At 51.0% G+C, this 18,918-nt stretch overlaps 2 protein-coding genes across 4 annotated transcripts; one reads left to right on the top strand and one right to left on the bottom strand.

The window, feature by feature from the left end:
• Window positions 1–475: 475 nt before the first annotated feature.
• On the bottom strand, window positions 476–15,638 carry USP5 (ubiquitin specific peptidase 5). Of its 2 annotated transcripts, none has more exons than XM_066358110.1 (20): window positions 15,231–15,638; window positions 11,634–11,759; window positions 11,322–11,388; window positions 10,995–11,128; window positions 10,694–10,839; window positions 10,259–10,443; window positions 9,719–9,813; window positions 8,872–9,065; window positions 8,063–8,134; window positions 7,666–7,753; window positions 7,416–7,541; window positions 5,512–5,665; window positions 5,017–5,191; window positions 4,332–4,420; window positions 3,537–3,728; window positions 2,608–2,751; window positions 2,388–2,533; window positions 2,028–2,181; window positions 1,668–1,752; window positions 476–1,113 (listed from the first exon to the last, which is right to left on the bottom strand). In XM_066358110.1, exons 1-20 carry the CDS (start codon window positions 15,339–15,341, stop codon window positions 1,020–1,022), a joined length of 2,577 nt encoding a protein of 858 aa, XP_066214207.1. In that variant the 5' UTR covers window positions 15,342–15,638; the 3' UTR covers window positions 476–1,019. The 2 variants fall into 2 exon arrangements, with proteins under 2 accessions (XP_066214207.1, XP_066214211.1); XM_066358114.1 differs by having other exon boundaries at window positions 3,606–3,728; window positions 15,231–15,636.
• Window positions 15,639–16,151: 513 nt separating this feature from the next.
• On the top strand, window positions 16,152–18,301 carry CDCA3 (cell division cycle associated 3). Of its 2 annotated transcripts, none has more exons than XM_066358106.1 (6): window positions 16,152–16,281; window positions 16,492–16,665; window positions 16,896–17,025; window positions 17,374–17,592; window positions 17,728–17,831; window positions 17,956–18,301. In XM_066358106.1, the coding sequence occupies exons 2-6, from the start codon at window positions 16,546–16,548 to the stop codon at window positions 18,109–18,111; spliced, it is 729 nt and encodes a 242-aa protein (XP_066214203.1). In that variant the 5' UTR covers window positions 16,152–16,281; window positions 16,492–16,545; the 3' UTR covers window positions 18,112–18,301. The 2 variants fall into 2 exon arrangements, with proteins under 2 accessions (XP_066214203.1, XP_066214197.1); XM_066358100.1 differs by having other exon boundaries at window positions 17,299–17,592.
• The last annotated feature ends 617 nt before the right edge of the window (window positions 18,302–18,918 follow it).

Here is an 18,918-nt window from a genome sequence, read left to right as displayed (position 1 = left end):
GCAGAGAAAGTCTAGCCCAGTTACTGGGCGAATGGCAGGGTTCAGAAGGGGAGGAAGGTCCACACTGGCACAGAAAATGTACAGCTAAGAGGCAGTTCAGAACTCCTCCCCCAGAAGTACCCCACTCCTTGCTCCAGTCTGCGAGAGCCTGCTAAGGGACTATGGGCCTGGGGCCTAGGCCCAGGGATCCCTAACCCACTAGAGATACTTGGGGAAATACCCACTTGGGCCCCCTGTTGGAAGTGTGTGTGACTGCTGCAAAGGCTTTTCACCCCATCTTTGCAGTCACTCCCTTCCACCTCCCCTGATCTGACAGCCCCCCAGCCCTCACCTCACCCTCAATTTCCCAAGAGCTCTAGAACTACTTAAAAGTAGAGAACTGCCTACAAAAAGGGCAAGGCTGGGAGTTTTTGGACACTGGCCCTCCTGCTACCCCCAGGAAAGATGTCTCCCCAAGGTATCAAACAGGACACAATTTAGCCATTGTACTTTTATTCACATCATGTATTTTGGCATTTTCCAGAGAAGGACAGGTTCTGAGACAGGGTGGGGGAAAGACTGAGGCAGGAGGCCGAGGGGATCCGCAATGCCCTCATATCCTTCCTGGCCTGACCACACAGGGAACAAACACAAAGGGGGAGGGGAGCAGGGACACCCCCTCCTGTGGAAGAGGCTGCACAAAGCCACACCCACGCGCACACACACGAGCACCCTCCACACTAGGAGCTGGCAGGATTAGGTAAGCAGAGGACTGGGGATTCAGAAGGAGGGAAAGCAACATAGTATCCTCACAGACAGGTGGCCGCCCTCCCATCCCTTCCTGCTCTATCCCCAGAGTCTCTTCAGTGCCCCTCTACTTTGCTTGGCCATTCCCCTGGGGCCTCTAGTTTCTTCCCTGCTGCGGGAGACAAGAAGAAAAAGGGTACAGAGCAGGCGCGCTGCAGTCCATTCCCCAGCCCCTCTCCCTACGCCAAGTGGTCTGTCCCCTGCCCTCCATGGTAAGGGGTCAAGGCAGGCTCTTAACTGGCCACTCTCTGGTAGAAGTAGATGTAGCCCAGGTCCTTGGGCGGCTTCTCAGAGGCACACACTTTCTGGTCATTGTAGATCACCCATCTGGAGAAGGTGGGGCGGGTAAAAAGATCAACAAACCGGGCAGTCCACAGCGCTTTAACCAGGCTTCTCTGACAGGCTCTGGACTCTACACTGGTGATTCCCGGGAAAGGTCCCCAAACCTATAGTCCAGCTGCTTGCTACCTGTCTGAAGGGAGTGTTCCAAGCCCACAAAGGTAATTTCCCCTATTCGGTGTCTTTACAGCCATTCCCCTACCCCATTCCTGTAAGGCAGGGATCAGCCATTTTTTTCTGTAAAGGGCCAGATGGTAAATCTTTCAGGTTTGGTAGGCAGTAGGGTTTCTGATACTGTTACTCAGCTTTCCTTTTGCAGCATGAAAACAGCCAGAGATAATACATAAATGAGTTACTAAGTGTGGCTACGCTCATTAAAACTACTCACAAAGGCAAGTGGCCTGATCGAGCCCTCCGTGTATCGGCGGCTCCCATCAGGCAGTTCAGCTTCCCCCAGGTAGTGGAAGGATTTTCAGGACGCCCCGACCTACTCAGTCCCACCGCCACTCCCCCATTCCAAGTGCATACTGCTGGTCCCTCACCTGCCTTCCTTCTTGATGTGGCAGACGTAGTGACCACACATGGTGGAGGTGCCCATGTGACTAATGAAGGCAAAGAGCTGATACTCTAGGGAAGAGGGGGAGGGCAGAAAAGGCAATGCAAGAGCAATCCTTGAGTGACAGTGCAAAGATACACCTAACAGCTCGAATGCAAGGGACGTAGGCATGTACTTGGTCACAACTCCATCTCCCCTCCTAGAATCCCACCTTTAGGAGCCATGTCCTGGAAAGCTTCTGCCCCCTCTGCCCCCTGACAGAAGCAGAGCTGCCTCAGACTAAAGACCTGGGACAGCAAACTGGCTGGACCCCACCAGGCCTGTCCTCTTTCCCTGGGACACTCACTTCCAGAACCATCCCGAACTTTAGGTCCCACTGGCACAGACTCAGAGATGGAGTCGGCGGCTGAGCGGCCCTCTGAGATGTCCATGGCAGCTTCTGCGTCTAGGTCGTCAATGTGACTGAAGATCCAGTCTACAGCCCGTTCTAAACTATTGTTCTTGGAGAGGAGAAAAGCATTACATTGTTCAGGAGCAAGAAAACCACCAGTGAAGGCCTCAGCTCCTTCATTACAGCCACAAAAGGGTGGAGCTCAGCCCTGGCCACACCAAACCAAATGTCTTGGTCTTGCTCATGGAGCATGAAGCCTCATTCCCACCCCTTTATACCCCAGAGGCCCTAGACCTGAGCCGGGGCAGCCCCTACCGTGGCACGCAGAGCTTTGAGGGCCTGGTCCCGGGAGAAACCCATGGAGACAATGGTGGTCACACAGTCCTCTGGCGGGGGGTCTGCAGCTGCGCTTGTGGAACCAGGCCCACTGGAGCCAGGCAGGATGAGCGGGTTTGCAAAATCTGTGCATGTGAAGGGGTTGAAGTGTTTGGGAGGGTGGCAGCCCTGCCCGGCCCTGCTACCCATCCCTGCCTACCTGGATCATCCATGTGCGACATGACCCAGTTCATGGCAGCCTCAGCCCCACTGTTGCCTGTGTAGTAGACAGCTTTGCGGCAGGCATCCATAGGGAAGCCCATCTCCACCAGCTGGATGATGACTGACTCGTCCAACATGGGGGCTATGGTGGGAGAAGTGTGGGCACAGTGACTGATTCCGTGGGGCACTCTTTGCTCCTCCTCATCCTCCTCCTCCCCCAGAGTCCAGCCCCCAAGCCCTTTCCCAACCATTCCATTCCATGCATTATTCTTTCACAGCTTGCCACTTGATCCCAAAACTAAAATGACAGACAACACAATGTGGGTCTAGTTATCCTAAAGGCTCAGAACCAAGGCTAAAGACCCCCCAAGGGGCCTGACCAGGCGGTGGCGCAGTGGATAGAGTGTCGGACTGGGATGCAGAGGACCCGGGTTCAAGACCCAGATGTTGCCAGCTTGAGTGTGGGCTCATCTGGTTTGAGGAAAAGCCCACCAGCTTAAACCCAAGGTCACTGGCTTCTCATCTCTCTCCGTTCCTGTCTGTCTGTCCCTGTCTATCCCTCTCTCTGACTCACTCTCTGTCTCTGTAAAAAAATATAAATAAATAAAAATTAAAAAAAAAAAAAAAAGACCCCCAAGGGTCCTCATCCTTGCCCGTTCTCACAGAATGGGCGGTTTCTAGAGTATAATCCCCAACCCCTGCTCCCAACCATGAGGTGCTAAGGGCAGAGAGGCAAAGGGCCAGGGCTACCGCCATCCACACAGAATGCGGCTGTGAGTGCTCCGGGAGGCCCTCACATCCACCAAGAGGCCAGAGGGATTTGAAAGGGAGGACAAGAGAAACATAAAGGACAGGGTTGTGGGGAGGCAGGCAGAGAAGACCCCCAACAGCAAGGGAAAGAGACAGGCAGGAAAAAGAGTCACTAACATGTTGGAGAGGAGAAGTGAGGGGAGCAGAAGGAGTCTTCGTCTTCGTTGCCATAGAAACCAAGGCTACCTTTGGGCTCATCCGGAGTGACCAGGGGTGGGGCAATGTCAGGCAGCTCCTCCTCACCAGGCTGCAGCCCTGTACCCCTCAACTGGGAGATGTCTAGCTCCTCTGGCATCTCAATGGACACATCTGTAATTGGAATGGCAGGGAAGGTCACCTCGGGAGCTCCCTGAGGTCCTCCCTGAAAAAGCACTTTGGGAATCTTAAGCGCCTGCACCATGTCTTGACACTGCTCTGTACCGAGGAGCTGTTCAGAGTACCAATCTTAGGGATCCCAGTGTAATAAAAATAATTAATGTGGGACTGTAGTCCTAGATCTACCACAAATGAGCAAGGAAGCAGGCCTCCAACTTGTAGAACAGAATGACTTTTCTACTTCTGTGGGTCTCAACTTATCTAGGAATGAAGTTTAATCAGCGGTTCTCAATGTCATCAAGGGTCTGTGAGACCCATGAGAGCTAATTATTTCAAGATTATCAAAGTAAAAGCATCTTGTGAATTATAAAAATAAAATTATGGAAACCACTTTTGGTTATAAATCATAACTATAAAATCAAAGCAGTCTTTTAATATTCTTAGTGTTTTTCAAATCAGAAATATTTTGAAACATCTAAGGAACTGTTTTCCTCTTTCAGAGAGAAATTAGAGAAACGTTAGTTTACATGTGTTAAGGCCCCTTCTTTTTCTGGCATTTTCTGCTTAACCTCCCCTTGCCTGTCCCAGCCATCATACCCAGTTTCTTGGGCACCCAGTCTAAGCCGAAGGTGAACTTCTTGATCTGGATGACCAGGTAGTCAGGGAATGAGGCAAATCGTGTGGTCCTAGGGAAGAGAAAATGTCTCAAGGTTCTCCTATCCTGAAATCCCCACCCTGGAGTTCAGCCTCTCATGGGTAGAAGACGTGACAGCCCAGAAGGTAGTCCATATTCTCACCTTGCATAGTGTCTGCAAACAAGCAGTAGCAGAAGCCAGAGGGCTGTTTTATATACAGAAGCAGCAAAGGGGTAGATAGCTGAACTTTCTTGAAACCCAAGCACTCTTACCGACCTCAAGCTCAGGCCAACCACATTGAGGCAAAAAGTAAAACCATTTGCTGGAGACCCACATTCTGTTCATTACTGACACTAAATATCTGTGCTCTGCCAGGACTGAGGAAGTAAAGATGCTGTACTAAAAAGTGACCCTGTGCCTGAGAGAGGGGGTGGTTTGAAAAGGACAAGGTAATATGTAGTAATCATTTAAGTCTGCTCCTGTTAGGGCCTCCTGGTTCCCACCAGGACCAGCTTACCAACCTCAGCTGATACAATCCTGAGATCCCATCCAAAAAAAGGAGTGACAGAATGAGAAAGGAGCAGATAGCATCTTTGAGACTACCCTAACAAGGCCCGAAACCCTCAGCCCAGACGTACAGGACTTACTTGACAGCTACTGATTTGGCCTGCAGAGCTGTGCTCCAGAAGTCATCCACCTGCTCGGGGGCCCCATAGGCCTCCAGGCAGGAGCTGAAGGGCACCTGGGCCCGAACCAGCTCAGGCAGTGGCAGCTTCTCCTCTTCGGCTTGCCGCTTCTTCTCCTCATACTCCAGAAGCTCCTCTGGTGACAGAATTGATGCGTGGGCCTTTCAGAGGGTGCCTGGCCCTGCTGGCTCTATGTCCATGACTGCTTCAGCTCCTCCAGCCTCCCTAGTCCCACCCGACATGCAACTGTATGTGATTTTACCTCTAATTCTCAACACAGGACTGCTGACAAGCTGTGGGCAAGGTTAATCCTACCTCCAGCGATGGCCTACCTTCGGACCTCTGGCTGAGGGAGCAGAACATACAGTGGGCTCTGCTCCTAAGAGGTGCCCGGGTGCTCTTCACAGCCTTCACCCAGACTGTACCCACACCCAGGCCTGGCTGGGAGCCACCAACCTTTATTAAGCGCCGCGTCCATGGGCACAGGCAGCTGCATGATGTAGTCTACTCGCTGGGTGTACTTCACCTTCTCTGTGGCCAGGCACTTGATCTTTTCTTCCACCAAGAAGCGGAACACTTCATTAGGATTTTCAGAACTCCGGCAATTCCTCTATGGGAAAGAGCCAGGTGGGGAGGTCTGGGCAGCTAGGGACTGGAATGGGGACCTAAAAGGGTCCCTGGGGGTCAGGGAGGGAGAAGAGAGGATGGGAGACTACCACTGAGGGCACAGGGATGCAGGAACAGAGCAGAAGCCTTCCCCAGTGACCTACCCCCTCCCTGATTCTGACCTGATCACAGCACTGTGGGACGGAGTTGGAATGTGCTTGTAGTTCTCTTGATAAGAAGTATCTACTGCCTGACCAGGCGGTGGCGCAGTGGATAGAGCATCGGACTGGGATGCAGAGGACCCGGGTTCAAAACCCCGAGGTCGCCAGCTTGAGTGCGGGCTCAACTGGTTTGAGGAAAAGCCCACTAACTTGAACCCAAGGTCGCTGGCTCCAGCAAGGGGTTACTCGGTCTGCTGAAGGCCCACGGTCAAGGCACATATGAGAAAGCAATCAATGAACAACTAAGGTGTTGCAATGCGCAATGAAAAACTAATGTATATGCTTCTCATCTCTCTCCGTTCCTGTCTGTCTGTCCCCGTCTATCCCTCTCTCTGAATCACTCTCTGTATCTGTAAAAAAAATTAAAATAAATAAATAGATAAATAAAAATAAAAATAAAAAAAGAAGTATCTATCACCTGACCAGGTGGTGGCACAGTGAACAGAGTGTCGGCCTGGAGCACTGAGGACCCAGGTTCAAAACCCTGGCTCATTCGGCTTGAGCGCGGGCTTATCTGGCTTGAATGCAGGCTCACTAGATTAGCGTGGGGTCACTGGCTTGAGCATGGGATCACAGACATGACCCCACGGTCTCTGGCTTAAGCAAGGGGGTCACTGTCATGGCTAGAGCCCCCGGTCAAGGCACATATGAGAAAGCAATCAATGAACAACTAAGGTGCCGCAATATTAGTTGATGCTTCTCATCTCTCTCCCTTCCTGCCATCTGTCTCTCTCTCAAAAATAAAATAAAATAATAAAATAAAATAAAGAAGTATCTATCATCCCTGACTGGGTAGCTCAGTTAGTTTGAGTGTCATCCCGATATACCAAGATTGTGGGTTCAATCCCGGTCAGGACACATATAAGACTCAACCAATGAATGTATAAATGAGTGGAACAACAAATCGATATTTCTTTCTCTTTCTCTCTCTCCCTTACTCTTTCTAAAATCAATTTTAAAAAAGTGGTTAAGCCTGACCAGGTGGTGGCGCAGTGGATAGAGCGTCGGACTGGGATGTGGAAGTACCCAGGTTCGAGACCCTGAGGTCACCAGCTTGAGTGCGGGCTCATCTGGCTTGAGCAAAAAGCTCACCAGCTTGGATCCAAGGTCGCTGGTTCCAGCTAGGGGTACTCGGTCTGCTGAAGGCCCGCGGTCAAGGCACATATGAGAAAGCAATCAATGAACAACTAAGAAGTCGCAACGCGCAACGAAAAACTAATGATTGATGCTTCTCATCTCTCTCTCCGTTCCTGTCTGTCCCTGTCTATTCTCTGCCTATGTAAAAAAAAAAAAAAAAACCAGAGTAAAAAAGTGGTTAAGTATCCTGATAGTACTTTCTTTCATGCGGGGTATATCTCTCATGAGGCAGCAAGCCATCAGGTTTAAGGACCAATTTTCCTTGTGCATGACTGTTACCACAGGGAAGGCACGCAGGCTGCCAGGCAAGAAAGGGCAGGAGGGAGAGGGACTGAACTGCAGGTAGACAGAAGAACTGCAAAGAGTGCCCTCCCTTGCTGTCTTCTCAGCCTTTACCTCCACCATGTTGATAAGATGAAGGAAGAACTCTTGGGCATCCTGCTGCCGGTTAGTGGAGAACTCAGGGTGACCCTTGCCAATGAGGGCCTTGAACATTCGAGGGGCAATGCCATCTTGAACTTCCTAGGCAGAGCCAGGGGAGTGAATTACCTGGGGCTCAAGAAGCCACCCATTAGCCTTCTTGAGACATTTCCCAGACCTCAGTTTCCCCATAATTCAAGCCTGAAAGGTAGAGTCCCAGACTCACCTTTTGTTCTGACACCTGCTCCCCATCGCTTGACTCTGGTGCTGGCTTGGAATATTCTCCAGAGAGAAGGCCATGGCCCAGCTTGGCCCTGCAGTAACATCCAAGAGAGCCATTTACTTTAGTCAAATAATTATAATCTGACATCGGTCTATACCTCATCCTCCCAACTCAATCCTGGCTCAAGGCTCTACTTAGGTAACTCTCTAAAATGAAGAAAACCTTAGATTCCACAGAAACCTATCTCAAGACAGAGAGCATGCCCAGAAAGCAATCATCTGAAAGCTTCTAACTGGCCAGGGAGAAACTGCTGCCCCCTCCAGGCAGTCACAGAGGAGAGAGGAGGCATGCAGGCTGCTAGGCTCTAAACAGCCTCCCTAAGTATGATGTGGCTACATACACCTGGGTGCTGAAGTCCTGCGTTGGGTCTGTCGGGGCATTCTGGAAGATCTTCTCCAGCTTATCCACATACCTATGAACCGAGGAAAGAACAGTTGGAGTAGCTGTGGTCTGGGCTCAGCAGAAAAGCTAGGAGAGAAACTATCTGCCAGCTTAGGGAATAGGCTCCTTCCAGAGTGGGAGTTATGTGGCTGGACCCAGGAGTCCACTCCTTTCCCACCCTTCCCTCTCAACTATGTCAGCATGCAGTGTGCCGAGATGGCCTTTCCCAGCCTTCTCCCTGAGAGCCAGGGAAGGGAGAAGACAGCCTGAGAGAGATAAAAATATAGTTCATATTCTTTTGAACAGAACTTGTCAATATGTTTTAAGTTTTCACATATACATCAGGTCCTTCCCAATTAGATGGCAAAATCATTTATGCTAAGAATTTGCCTTTCTTCTATCTTAGTGTCCCAAGTCCTTCCCTCTCCAAGTGTTACATGTCCATGTTAGGTGCTCATCTGATGTCACCAGCCTAAAATAATGGCCACCTGCTCATCCTTCAGTCACTCAGAAGGCCTCAGAGAGCCCTGGGATTTGGTGTTCTGCTCTATCAATGAGTGGGGTTTGTGTGACTGGGTGACAACGGTACAATTCTACAACTCGCTCCCCTCACGGCACACCAGCCACAGTGTCACAGGAACTAAAACTGTGTTAGAACAGAGGTGTTGGTGACAGCTGAAGGAGTGCCTAGAAGCTGGCGACCAGGAGAGGAGCTGGGATGTTAGGGGTGCAGGGCCAAGGGCCAGCAGAGGGGAAGGTACCACTCACTTCCTCTGGAAGTCAGGGATGCTGAAGAGCACCTGGACCACCGAGTTGAGGTAGCAGCTGTTACCCAAGTTTCGGATGCCTGTGTAGCCGGGCCCGAACAGGGGCTTCAGGGGCACACCCGACTCCTGGATCAGCTCCCATTCGCCAATCCGCTGGTTCATGTCTATCTCCAACTCGGTCATCGTCTTGTCCGTCTGCAGGGAAGGGGCACTTCAGACGAGGGGAGACACTCAGCCCTGGATTTTTTCACTGATCTCTCACAGGCTCTAGGATGGTGCCCAGCTAGAGACTAGCATTTATTAAATTATGGAGGCGTGCTGGTTATCATTCAGTCCAGGTTCCAGATGGCTGTAAGCAACTGTCCCAGAGGACTTAGTCATCAGGCCTGAATGAGGGAATGGAATGAATGCATTTCCCTCTCTCTGAAGTGTTGTTCCCATTCTAGAGTACCTATCCTCACCCCTCAGGTGTTTCCTCAAGCAATACTTCCTCAGAGAAACTTCCCTGATGCCCTAGACTAGGCCAGGCCCCCTCTGTGAACTACTGCAGCACCGTCCACATCTCTTTCATAGGGCCCCTCACAGTTTGTGGTTGGTTAGTTATTTTGGTAAGCATATGATTAACATAGTTGATGAAAGCAAGAACCATACCTGCCTTATTAGTGACTAGCATACAAGAGGTACGCAGGAGTATTCAATGAATGAACTGATTCTCAAAAGTTCTGCAAAGCCCACATATCTTGGGGACTGGAGTAGCTGTGTGGTGACTCTCTAGTACTCTGCCTCAGGCAAGGAAGAAGGGCCCACTGGGCAGGAACAGGGAGGCTCTGAAGCCGAATGGTTCTCACCTTTTGCATCTTCAGCATGTCAATGCCAAAGTGGGACAGGTGCTCAGCCAGGTTGGGGTCCAGAACCATGTCGTCCTCATCATATGAGTACACATCTAGGATAAGAGGCAGGAGCAGTGTTAGAGTGGGTGGCTCCGGACCGGCCTGGCCACCAATGCCACCCCCTGCCCTGAGGGGCCTTGGTGGAACAGAAGGGTAAGTCTGCAGGGTAACCCTCTTAGTGCCCTTCTTGAACCTTCTGGGGATGGCTGTCAGGAAAGATGGCTGAAACAGGGTGAGGATTGGAATTAATTGTGACTCTACCCCACAGGATAAGGTTCTAGTGTCAGATGGGCTGGGAAGGATGCTTACTAATCAGATAATAATGGTACTTCTAGAAAGGGGACTGAGGTTTGAAGGGTAACTGAAGATTTAGTCTCATCTGCAATATTTTCATTGTTTATCAAGAGAATGTAATCATGTATTTTTTGTGCCATATAAAGTAAGTTAACAGTTAAAGTACATATCGGCATGAAGGTGGCTGAGGAGGGGAGGGAGTACCAGCTCCATCAGGTGTGATGGTGCCCAGTTTGACAGCTAACGGGTAGCCCGTCTCCCTATAGTGGTCCACAGCATGGTTGTTGCCCCCGCTGCCATCGAAGTAGCGCCGGCCACAAAGGATGGAGCCGTCTGTCAGGTTGAGCCATAGGTTTTCTTTCATGTCGCACTTGGAGCACTTCCAGCCACTAATGCAGGGAGAAAAAAACAAGCTGAAATATGGGTCAGGGGTATCTGGGAGTGGCAGACAGAAAGGGGACTCTGTGGGCTCTTGCCAATCCCAAGATCTCTCTCTTCTCTCCTCTGGACAGTTCTTCTCCCCCAAGTCTTGCTAACTGTCCTGCTCCTGGCCCTCTCTCCCACCAGCTCTCCCAGGAGGGTGGCCTCTTTTCCCCAGCTCTGGGGGTTGTGCCCCAAGGTAGAGGGGCCAGGCCTCACCAGGGAGGGATTCGAGCAGGGTTGTCCAGCTGCTTGAGGTTGAAGGCATGCTTAGACACCTGCCGTACTTCCCCATCCCAGGCCTGCACCTCCTGCTTGTGGGAGGCTGAGTCGGCCGACAGTAGTGCCTCCACTGCACTGGTCACCTGGGGAAGCAGAGGGTCAGAGAGAGCACCCAACCCCTGCCCCACATGCCCCTCTAGCTCTTGGTCTTTTTAGCCTTCTCAATGCTTGCCCAAGACATCACTGCTCTGGCTCCACTGGCCCTAAAATCTTTGGAAGGGCAGGAAAATATTCATACCCGATCTCTGACAAAGTCAGGCAGTCCCCCCAACCCATCCCGGGCAATCTCCAGGTAATCCGGCAAAATGACAATCTTCACATCCTCATCGTACTCAAACTTCTCCTCACTGAGGTCAAACCCGCCTTCGACACCTGATGAGACAGGGAAGAAGAGGGAGAGTAGGACAATGACCACAGGTAAATGTCCCTTCTTTGATAGAGCATGTTACTTTGTCACCTCCGGAGCTCGAGGGCCACTGATCAGGCCCATTCTTTGGGGCTGTCCTAGTACCTCCGAGAGTAGGCAAGACCAGCTCAGGGAGAATAGGGCTGCAGTGGTGCTCACCAATAGCAAGCCGGGTGGGCTTCTTCCGTGGGGGGTCTCCAGTGCCTGTGGTGGTGTCCTCCTCTTTCTGCAATGAGGCAGGATCAGCAGTGAGCACCAGGTAAGGTAAAATGAAGAAGATGGATGAGATGAAATGAGTTCATTTCAGAAGAGAACGGAAATAAAAAACAACACATGTGCCAAGTTTTAACAATATCAACAGAAACAGGTGAGAGGAAAACTGAGGCCTACAGGAAATCAGAATGGAAAAGATTCAAAATGAGGCCCAGTGAGATGGGCCTGAATGCCCCCAGGCCCAGCCCCTAGCCTTACCGGGCGCCGGGTCCGCCGCAGGTGCAAGTAGACTCGCTGGCCCGTCTTGTTAAAATGTCTTTCCACATACTGTTTCCCAAAGCCCAGGAATGTGTTCATGCAGATGTAGAGGCCACCCTCAGTCTCCTGCAGGACAAGAGGCAGAAGAGGAAACACAGGGAAGATGAAGCCTGGCCAGGTGGGGAAACTAAGACCTGGGCTCAAAAACTGCTGGCTTCCAGAAGAAAGGTTCTGTTCTTTAACACTGTGTGTGGCTCTTGGCAAGTCATTTACATTTCTAGGACTTAGTACATGGCTAAGATTCTCCCTATTCTCCTCAGACTTTTTTGATAATAACCAACAAGGACACCAGGAGTTGAACACCTGTTGGTCACCGTTCCTCTTCCTTTCTCCCTCTTTGGGCTTTGGAGCATTCCAGCCAACTGCAGAGAACTCCCCTACCTCTTCTCTGGAGCCAAGAGCCCCAGAAAGTAAATGGAGACCAAATACCATGGACTCAGTGCCGGAAATTATTATTTTTTTATTTTATTTTTTTTCATTTTTCTGAAGCTGGAAACAGGGAGAGACAGTCAGACAGACTCCCGCATGCGCCCGACCGGAATCCACCCAGCACGCCCACCAGGGGGCGACGCTCTGCCCACCAGGGGGCGATGCTCTGCCCATCCTGGGCGTCGCCATGTTGCAACCAGAGCCACTCTAGCGCCTGAGGCAGAGGCCACAGAGCCATCCCCAGCGCCCGGGCCATCTTTGCTCCAATGGAGCCTTGGCTGCGGGAGGGGAAGAGAGAGACAGAGAGGAAAAGCGCGGCGGAGGGGTGGAGAAGCAAATGGGCGCTTCTCCTGTGTGCCCTGGCCAGGAATCGAACCCGGGTCCTCCGCACGCTAGGCCGACGCTCTACCGCTGAGCCAACCGGCCAGGGCAAGAAATGAAATCTTAAAAAAGAAAACCTATTCAGACTAGAGAAGCAGAGATTCTTCTAGTACATCTAATGCCAGAGTTTACCAGCCAGACAAGACCTTTCCTTTAACATACTGTGCTAGGTAATTGAAACCCAGTCCACCCTAAGTCTTCTCCCTCCTCTCCTGCTGAAGCCTGGCTCCTGGAAAACAATATCTTATGTGCAGCTCACAGCTAAACCTGGCCCCAGTCTGGCAGGGACACGAAGTCTGGCTTTCTGCAGCCACCCCTCTGTCGCCTTCCCTCTGACCAAGAACTAAATCCCCACTGAATTTTCATCAACCTCCAACCTCAAAGCCATCTCCTTTATAGAACAATCTAGCGACACTCACTGAGACAGGCAGAACATATATAACCCAGATAGAAAACAGGGAAAGACAATTAGCTGACGGGAGAGAATGGACTTCCCCCAAATTAAGCAAGTTTACCAGTGCCTTTGTGAATAAAGTAATGGAGAAGGTGGAGGAGAAAATTGGGGACAACAGAGTCTTCCCTCAGATTCAAGGGTTTTTTTGTTTTTTGTTTTTTTTTTCTTTTTTTAAACAGGGAGAGACAGTCAGACAGACTCCCGCATGCGCCCGACTGGGATCCACCCGGCACGCCCACCAGGGGCGACGCTCTGCCCACCAGGGGGCGATGTTCTGCCCCTCCGGGGCGTCGCTCTGTCACAACCAGAGCCACTCCAGCGCCTGGGGCAGAGGCCAAGGAGCCATCCCCAGCGCCCGGGCCATCCTTGCTCCAATGGAGCCTTGGCTGCGGGAGGAGAAGAGAGAGACAGAGAGGAAGGAGGGGGTGGGGGTGGAGAAGCAAATGGGCGCTTCCCCTATGTGCCCTGGCTGGGAATCGAACCCGGGTCCCCCGCATGCCAGGCCGACGCTCTACTGCTGAGCCAACCGGCCAGGGCCAGATTCAAGGTTTTGAGCAACAGCAGGCATCTTCTTCCTGGAATAAAAGCCTCAGTGGCCTTGAAAACTTCTCTGCTGTGATGTTAAAAATAGGCCACCAGTTCTTGGTCCCACAGATTGTGTACCACTGCCTAGAAGAGTGTAGATTATAATATTCATAAACAAAGCATTTCTCATCAGGGAGGTCATATGAGCTCTCTTTCTACCATGAACCCAATGTAAAGATAATCAAATATGCCCTCAGTGGGTTAGCAAAGCCAATTTGGCCACACTGGAAATCTCTTGATTTGGGGTAAAACAAGGAAAGTTTAATAAGATTACAAAAATCCCTCTGGATTATTCAAAGCTTTTACTAGGACACAGACAGGAATATAAAGAGGAATTCATTGATTTCTACCATCAGTTGGTAATTAAGAAAAACCTTTTCCTTCTGAGATAGTGCTTCACCAAGCCATGCATCTGATAACCTGGGAGGCATGAGGAAACTACAGAGATTAAATTCCTCTGTTGTAAATACAAGATACTGGTTTCACCAAGGATTGGGAATCCTAGCCCTCTGCTCTGAGCAGTCCTCTTTTAGTTTTGCCATAGCCAGACTTCAGAGAAGCTGCACATTGTCTGAGGCCAAGCTCAAAGCCTAGCAAACCAAGTAAGCCACAAATCAGTGGTGATCCTGAACTGAGCCTTAGATCACGATCCTATCCTCAGCATTGCATTAATGAAGCCTTTCCATTCTGACTTGCAGTTTTCCTAACCACGAGCTGGTCTGGCAGAACGCTCTGGGCAGGGCCCAGCAGGACTTCAGGGGAGGGTTGGTGAGGGGGGCGGATCCCAACCAGGCTGCTGCCCTCTCAGTTTAGGCTCAGGCCTGGCCAGAGCGTTGTCTCTGCTTGAGGGTGACACAGGAAGGCAGAACTGCAGGAAGGGAGGTACCGGGTGGAGCCAGCATAACGTGAAGCACCGTGTGGGTGGCGGCTTTGTCTAACTAGTTAAGAGTGGGAGTGGGATGGGAGGGGGGCCTTAGTATCCTGCAAGAAAGAGACCATCTCTCTGGGAATACTTTAAAAGGGGTTCCCTCTGCTTTCTGTGTTGGGCGGGAAAAAGAGAGGGCCGCGGGAATGGCTCATCTTAAAGGAGACACGACTGGAGCTTTCCTCTCTTTTCCTCCCCTCCCTACCACCAATAACCCACCTCCCCGCCCCCTGTCCATATTACCCATGGGTGGTGTCTCTAACCAAACCGTTCCCAAAAACGGCCTTTCTCATGGCCACTTCCAGACTACAAGGCGCTTAGGAACTGCAGTACCCACCCTCCAACCCTAATTCTGGCACAGAACAGTGGGGGTCGCCCCATCACTCCTACACGAGACTACAAAACCCGGAGAACCATGCGCGTCAAGAAAGGCCAACTCCCAGGCTTTCGCAGGTATCCACTTGGGGGATGTAGTCCGATGATCTGGTAGCGCCCCTATCTTAGAACGGCAGATGGGAGCGAGCGACTACAATCCCCACAGTGCTCCACAAAATGGAGAGAGGCATGGCAAGCGCGGTGGCTTTCGGGGGCAGTAGTCACAAAACAGCTCCAGCTAACTAAAAGCAAAGGTAGGGTGTAGCACGGAAGACTACATGTCCCATGGTGCATCGCAAGGAGGCGGTAGCCCAAGCCTTGCAGGCCCCGGCAGAATGACCAGGACTATGGAAGTCGTGCTCGCTGCGAGCGTGGGGAATGAGCTTACCGGTGTATCGAAGGAGAAGGCGCACTCGTCTTTGTGGACCCGGTCTCCAGCCTTAGGGACTCGGATCGTCGGTAATACTGACAGCAGCGCCTCCTCACTCAGCTCCGCCATGACACCGGCAGCAGCTCCTCCACACAGAGCAGCTCCCACCGATTCCAGTCCCCCCACCCCTTACTCTTGCGGTCCAATGAGCGCTACTCGTTAGGTGCATGCGCTGCTGGGAACACGCGAGAATGGCAGTTGGAGAGGGCCTGCCTACTAGTGCTCCGCCCTCTGCCCTACTCTTGACTAAAACCAATGAAAATAGCTTCTAATGCAATCGATGGTCGAAAGAACCAATCTCACTCTCCCAGGGCAGAGCGCCTGTAGAGCAACGAGGTGGGCCCCCGAGTTTTCGTTGCTCGCACTCTAGGACCCCCACAGTTCCTTCGCGTGCCTTCTATTGAAGAGCAGAAACTGACGGTTTTTTAATCCAATCTCAGAGGCTTTCTTGGAGACTTGTCCAATCGGAAAATAGAAGGGCAGCTGTGGTCTGGGGATTTGAAAAGGGGCTACCCAATGAGGCGGAGTTTGAGAGTTAGTCGAGTGATTGACAACGCCGTCAACCACTAAGGATTACTATTTCTCTCACTTCAAAAATCTTAACTGTGTCCGCCTGAACCTGTACATGATAGCGTAGTAATTCATTCTATTTCTTAATAAAATCATTTGGTTTTAAAACTGAAGGCCTCAAAAATGGAGAATGGCACTCCCTAAAGTCTCACGATGGACAACTCGCAGCCTGATAGGAACAAAAGTCTCTTTTTACCAAGGAGGAGTCATCCTTAGGCAAGCCAAGCCATTGCCCATTGACCCCAAGGTCCCCTGATAGACGTTCCCTCAAGCCCAACGGCTTTCTTCACTGGAGGCGGATCTTAAATAGCGGGCCTATAGGCGTCTGTGTCGGCTCAGCCAATAGGATCACGGCAGAGGGCGTGGCGGGAGGTTTGAAACTCAGCCTCGAGAGTTAAGGCTGGAACTACTGTGCACTGGAAGGTGAAGTTAGGGCCCGGTAAGTGATTTAAATAAATTAGTAAATAAGTTAGAGGGCCCGGCAGGCCAGAGATGAGCCTCCTTGCTATTTACACCATTGTTCCCAGAGATGACTTCTGGCCCCGCGGCCAAGAGGTTCCTTAGCTGGGATCTGGGAAGATCGGGTGGTCTGGAGTCCAAGGTCGGACATGGTCGCGGTGAGGTCTGAGACCTGAGTCACCTCTCACAGGCATCCCCTCCTCGCCCCGGGCTGGGCCCTGCCCCACCCTTCTACCGGGTTGAGATGGGCTCAGCAAAGAGCGTACCAGTCACTCCAGCTCGGCCTCCGCCGATCAACAAGCATCTGGCTCGAGTGGCGGACCCGCGTTCACCTAGTGCCGGCATCCTGCGCACTCCCATCCAGGTACTCTGGGCCAGGTGTGGGGTAGATAGAGAAACTGCCCGAGTTCTATGGCGTGCCTAATCTGATCCTGAGAGAGCCCCCACTTCCCACCTCTATTTTGAGGCCATTTTACGTCCTCTTGAATGTCTGACGGCCTTGGCAATTCCTGCCTAGAACATTGGCCTGAGCCTGCAGACCTGGGAGGGAAGAAGAGTCAGGGCCAAGACTTTAATAGCCTTTGGTCCTGACAGGTGGAGAGCTCTCCACAGCCAAACCTACCAGCAGGGGAGCAGCTGGAGGGTCCTAATCAGGCCCAGGACTCAGATCCCCGCTCTCCTACACTTGGTATTGCACGGACACCTATGAAGACCTGCAGTGAAGGTAAGTATTGGTCCCACAAAATTCTGATAAAGCTGTCAACTAGTATCCTTGAGTAGGGAAGGTCAATGAAGGCTTTCAGGACTCCTTAAAGAGGTCTCCATCCTCCTCTGTGAACCCATCTCATTCTTTTCTCAACACTTTGTTCCCTCTCACCTTGATTTTTCCCTACTCAATTCCTCACCCACTAGGGCATGAATCCTAAGGCTTCTACGTTTTTTCCTCTTTACGGAACAATTTGTATCAGAGGGTCACTGTCTCACTGCTTCCCTCTAGAGCCCTCAAGCCCACTGGTGAAACAGCTGAGTGAAGTATTTAAGACCAAAGCCCCTGAATCAAATCTTCCTCTAGAGCCTGTTCTGCCCCTAGAGGCACCTTCATCTTCTGAATTGGACTTGCCTCTGGGCACCCAGTTTTCACTTGAGGATCAGATGCCACATAGGAGCCAGAATGAGCTCCCCTCCAAGCAGGTGTTTTCTGAGGAAGAAACAGGACAGGCCTCAGAAACCCTTATGGCCAGCCAGGGCTCAGACAAGCCCACAAGAGACCCCGAGACGCCCAGATCTTCAGGTACAGAATCTTAAGGGCAAGGTGTAAGGAAAAGAAATTGGGATCATGTTCTGGGATAATGTCCACAGATAGTTTAGGAGGAATAAATTGTAATCCCCTAATTTTGGCTCCTTGCTTTAACTCCACCTACCATAGGTTCGAAGCACAATAAACGGAAACCAAATGGCAAGGTATTAGGGAGATCTCCCCTCACCATCCTACAGGATGACAACTCCCCTGGAACTCTGACACCACGACAGGTAAAGGGTGAGGGTGAGATCTATTCCTACGAAGTCCAACTAAGAAGGTGGGAGGCTTTTACCCTATTTTCCCTCTCCTGAACAACCTCCCTCCCTCCCCCAACTTGCAAAATGCCTTTTGTAGGGTAAGCGGCCTTCTGCCCTAAGTGAAAATGTTAGGGAACTAAAGGAAGGGACCATTCTGGGAACTGGACGACTTCTGAGAACTGGAGGACAAGCATGGGAACAAGCCCAGGATCATGACAAGGAAAATCAGCACTTTGCCTTGGTAGAGAATTAGGCCACGTGTGGCCTCAGCCCTGTGTTCGCCAGGGGTCTAGTGATATTCTGAGTCCTCTCACCCCTTATTCCCCTGGGTGACTAGAAAGGCTCATTTTCTTTGACTCGCCCTCAACTACCAACTCTGGAACTGAGAGTTTTCTTTGTGTGTTATGTATTTCTTGAATATTAAAGGAAGTAATTTTAAATCATGTTATTAACTGTTAAATCTAAATCTTGCACTGGGTCGTCTTTATGTAGAAAGGCAGCCTGGGGAGCTTGTGTTCCCTGGCCTGAGTACCCCTGCACTGGTATCTCCAAGTCCGTTAACACACCGCCCTTAAATCCTCGTGTTCCCCGGGCTCTGCACTTGGCTCTTTCCTTTTGCTCTTCCTAGGTGTTCACTTTTAGGGATTAGCTGCTACTTAGCTGTATTCTGCTAACTTCCAGGTCTCTCAAAGTCAATTTGTCTAAAGTTGAATTTGTGATCTTCCCCCAAAAGGCTATTTCTCTCCACCACCTTCTTTTTTGTTTTTCTTAGAGAGAGAGAAGAAGGGGGAGGGAGACAAACAGGAACATCGATCTGTTTCTGCAGGTTCCCTGACCCAGGATCAAACTGGCAACCTCTGCGCTTCAGGACGATGCTCTAACCAACTCTGCTATCTGGCCAGGGCTCTTCTTTTTTATTTTAATCGCTGTAAACAACAGCATTATCCACCCAAACCCAAACGTTGGCCACCATTTTGAATCCTTCCCTCTCAAGGGAAGTATTGGTCACTAAATCCTATATTCTATAAGTTTAATTTCTTTTCCATCCCTTCCTTTGTTC

The sequence above is a fragment of the Saccopteryx leptura genome, chromosome 1, assembly GCF_036850995.1.
Source record: "Saccopteryx leptura isolate mSacLep1 chromosome 1, mSacLep1_pri_phased_curated, whole genome shotgun sequence".
In the NCBI taxonomy this organism is placed as follows: domain Eukaryota; kingdom Metazoa; phylum Chordata; class Mammalia; order Chiroptera; family Emballonuridae; genus Saccopteryx; species Saccopteryx leptura.
This window is presented reverse-complemented; position numbering and strand designations above follow the sequence as displayed.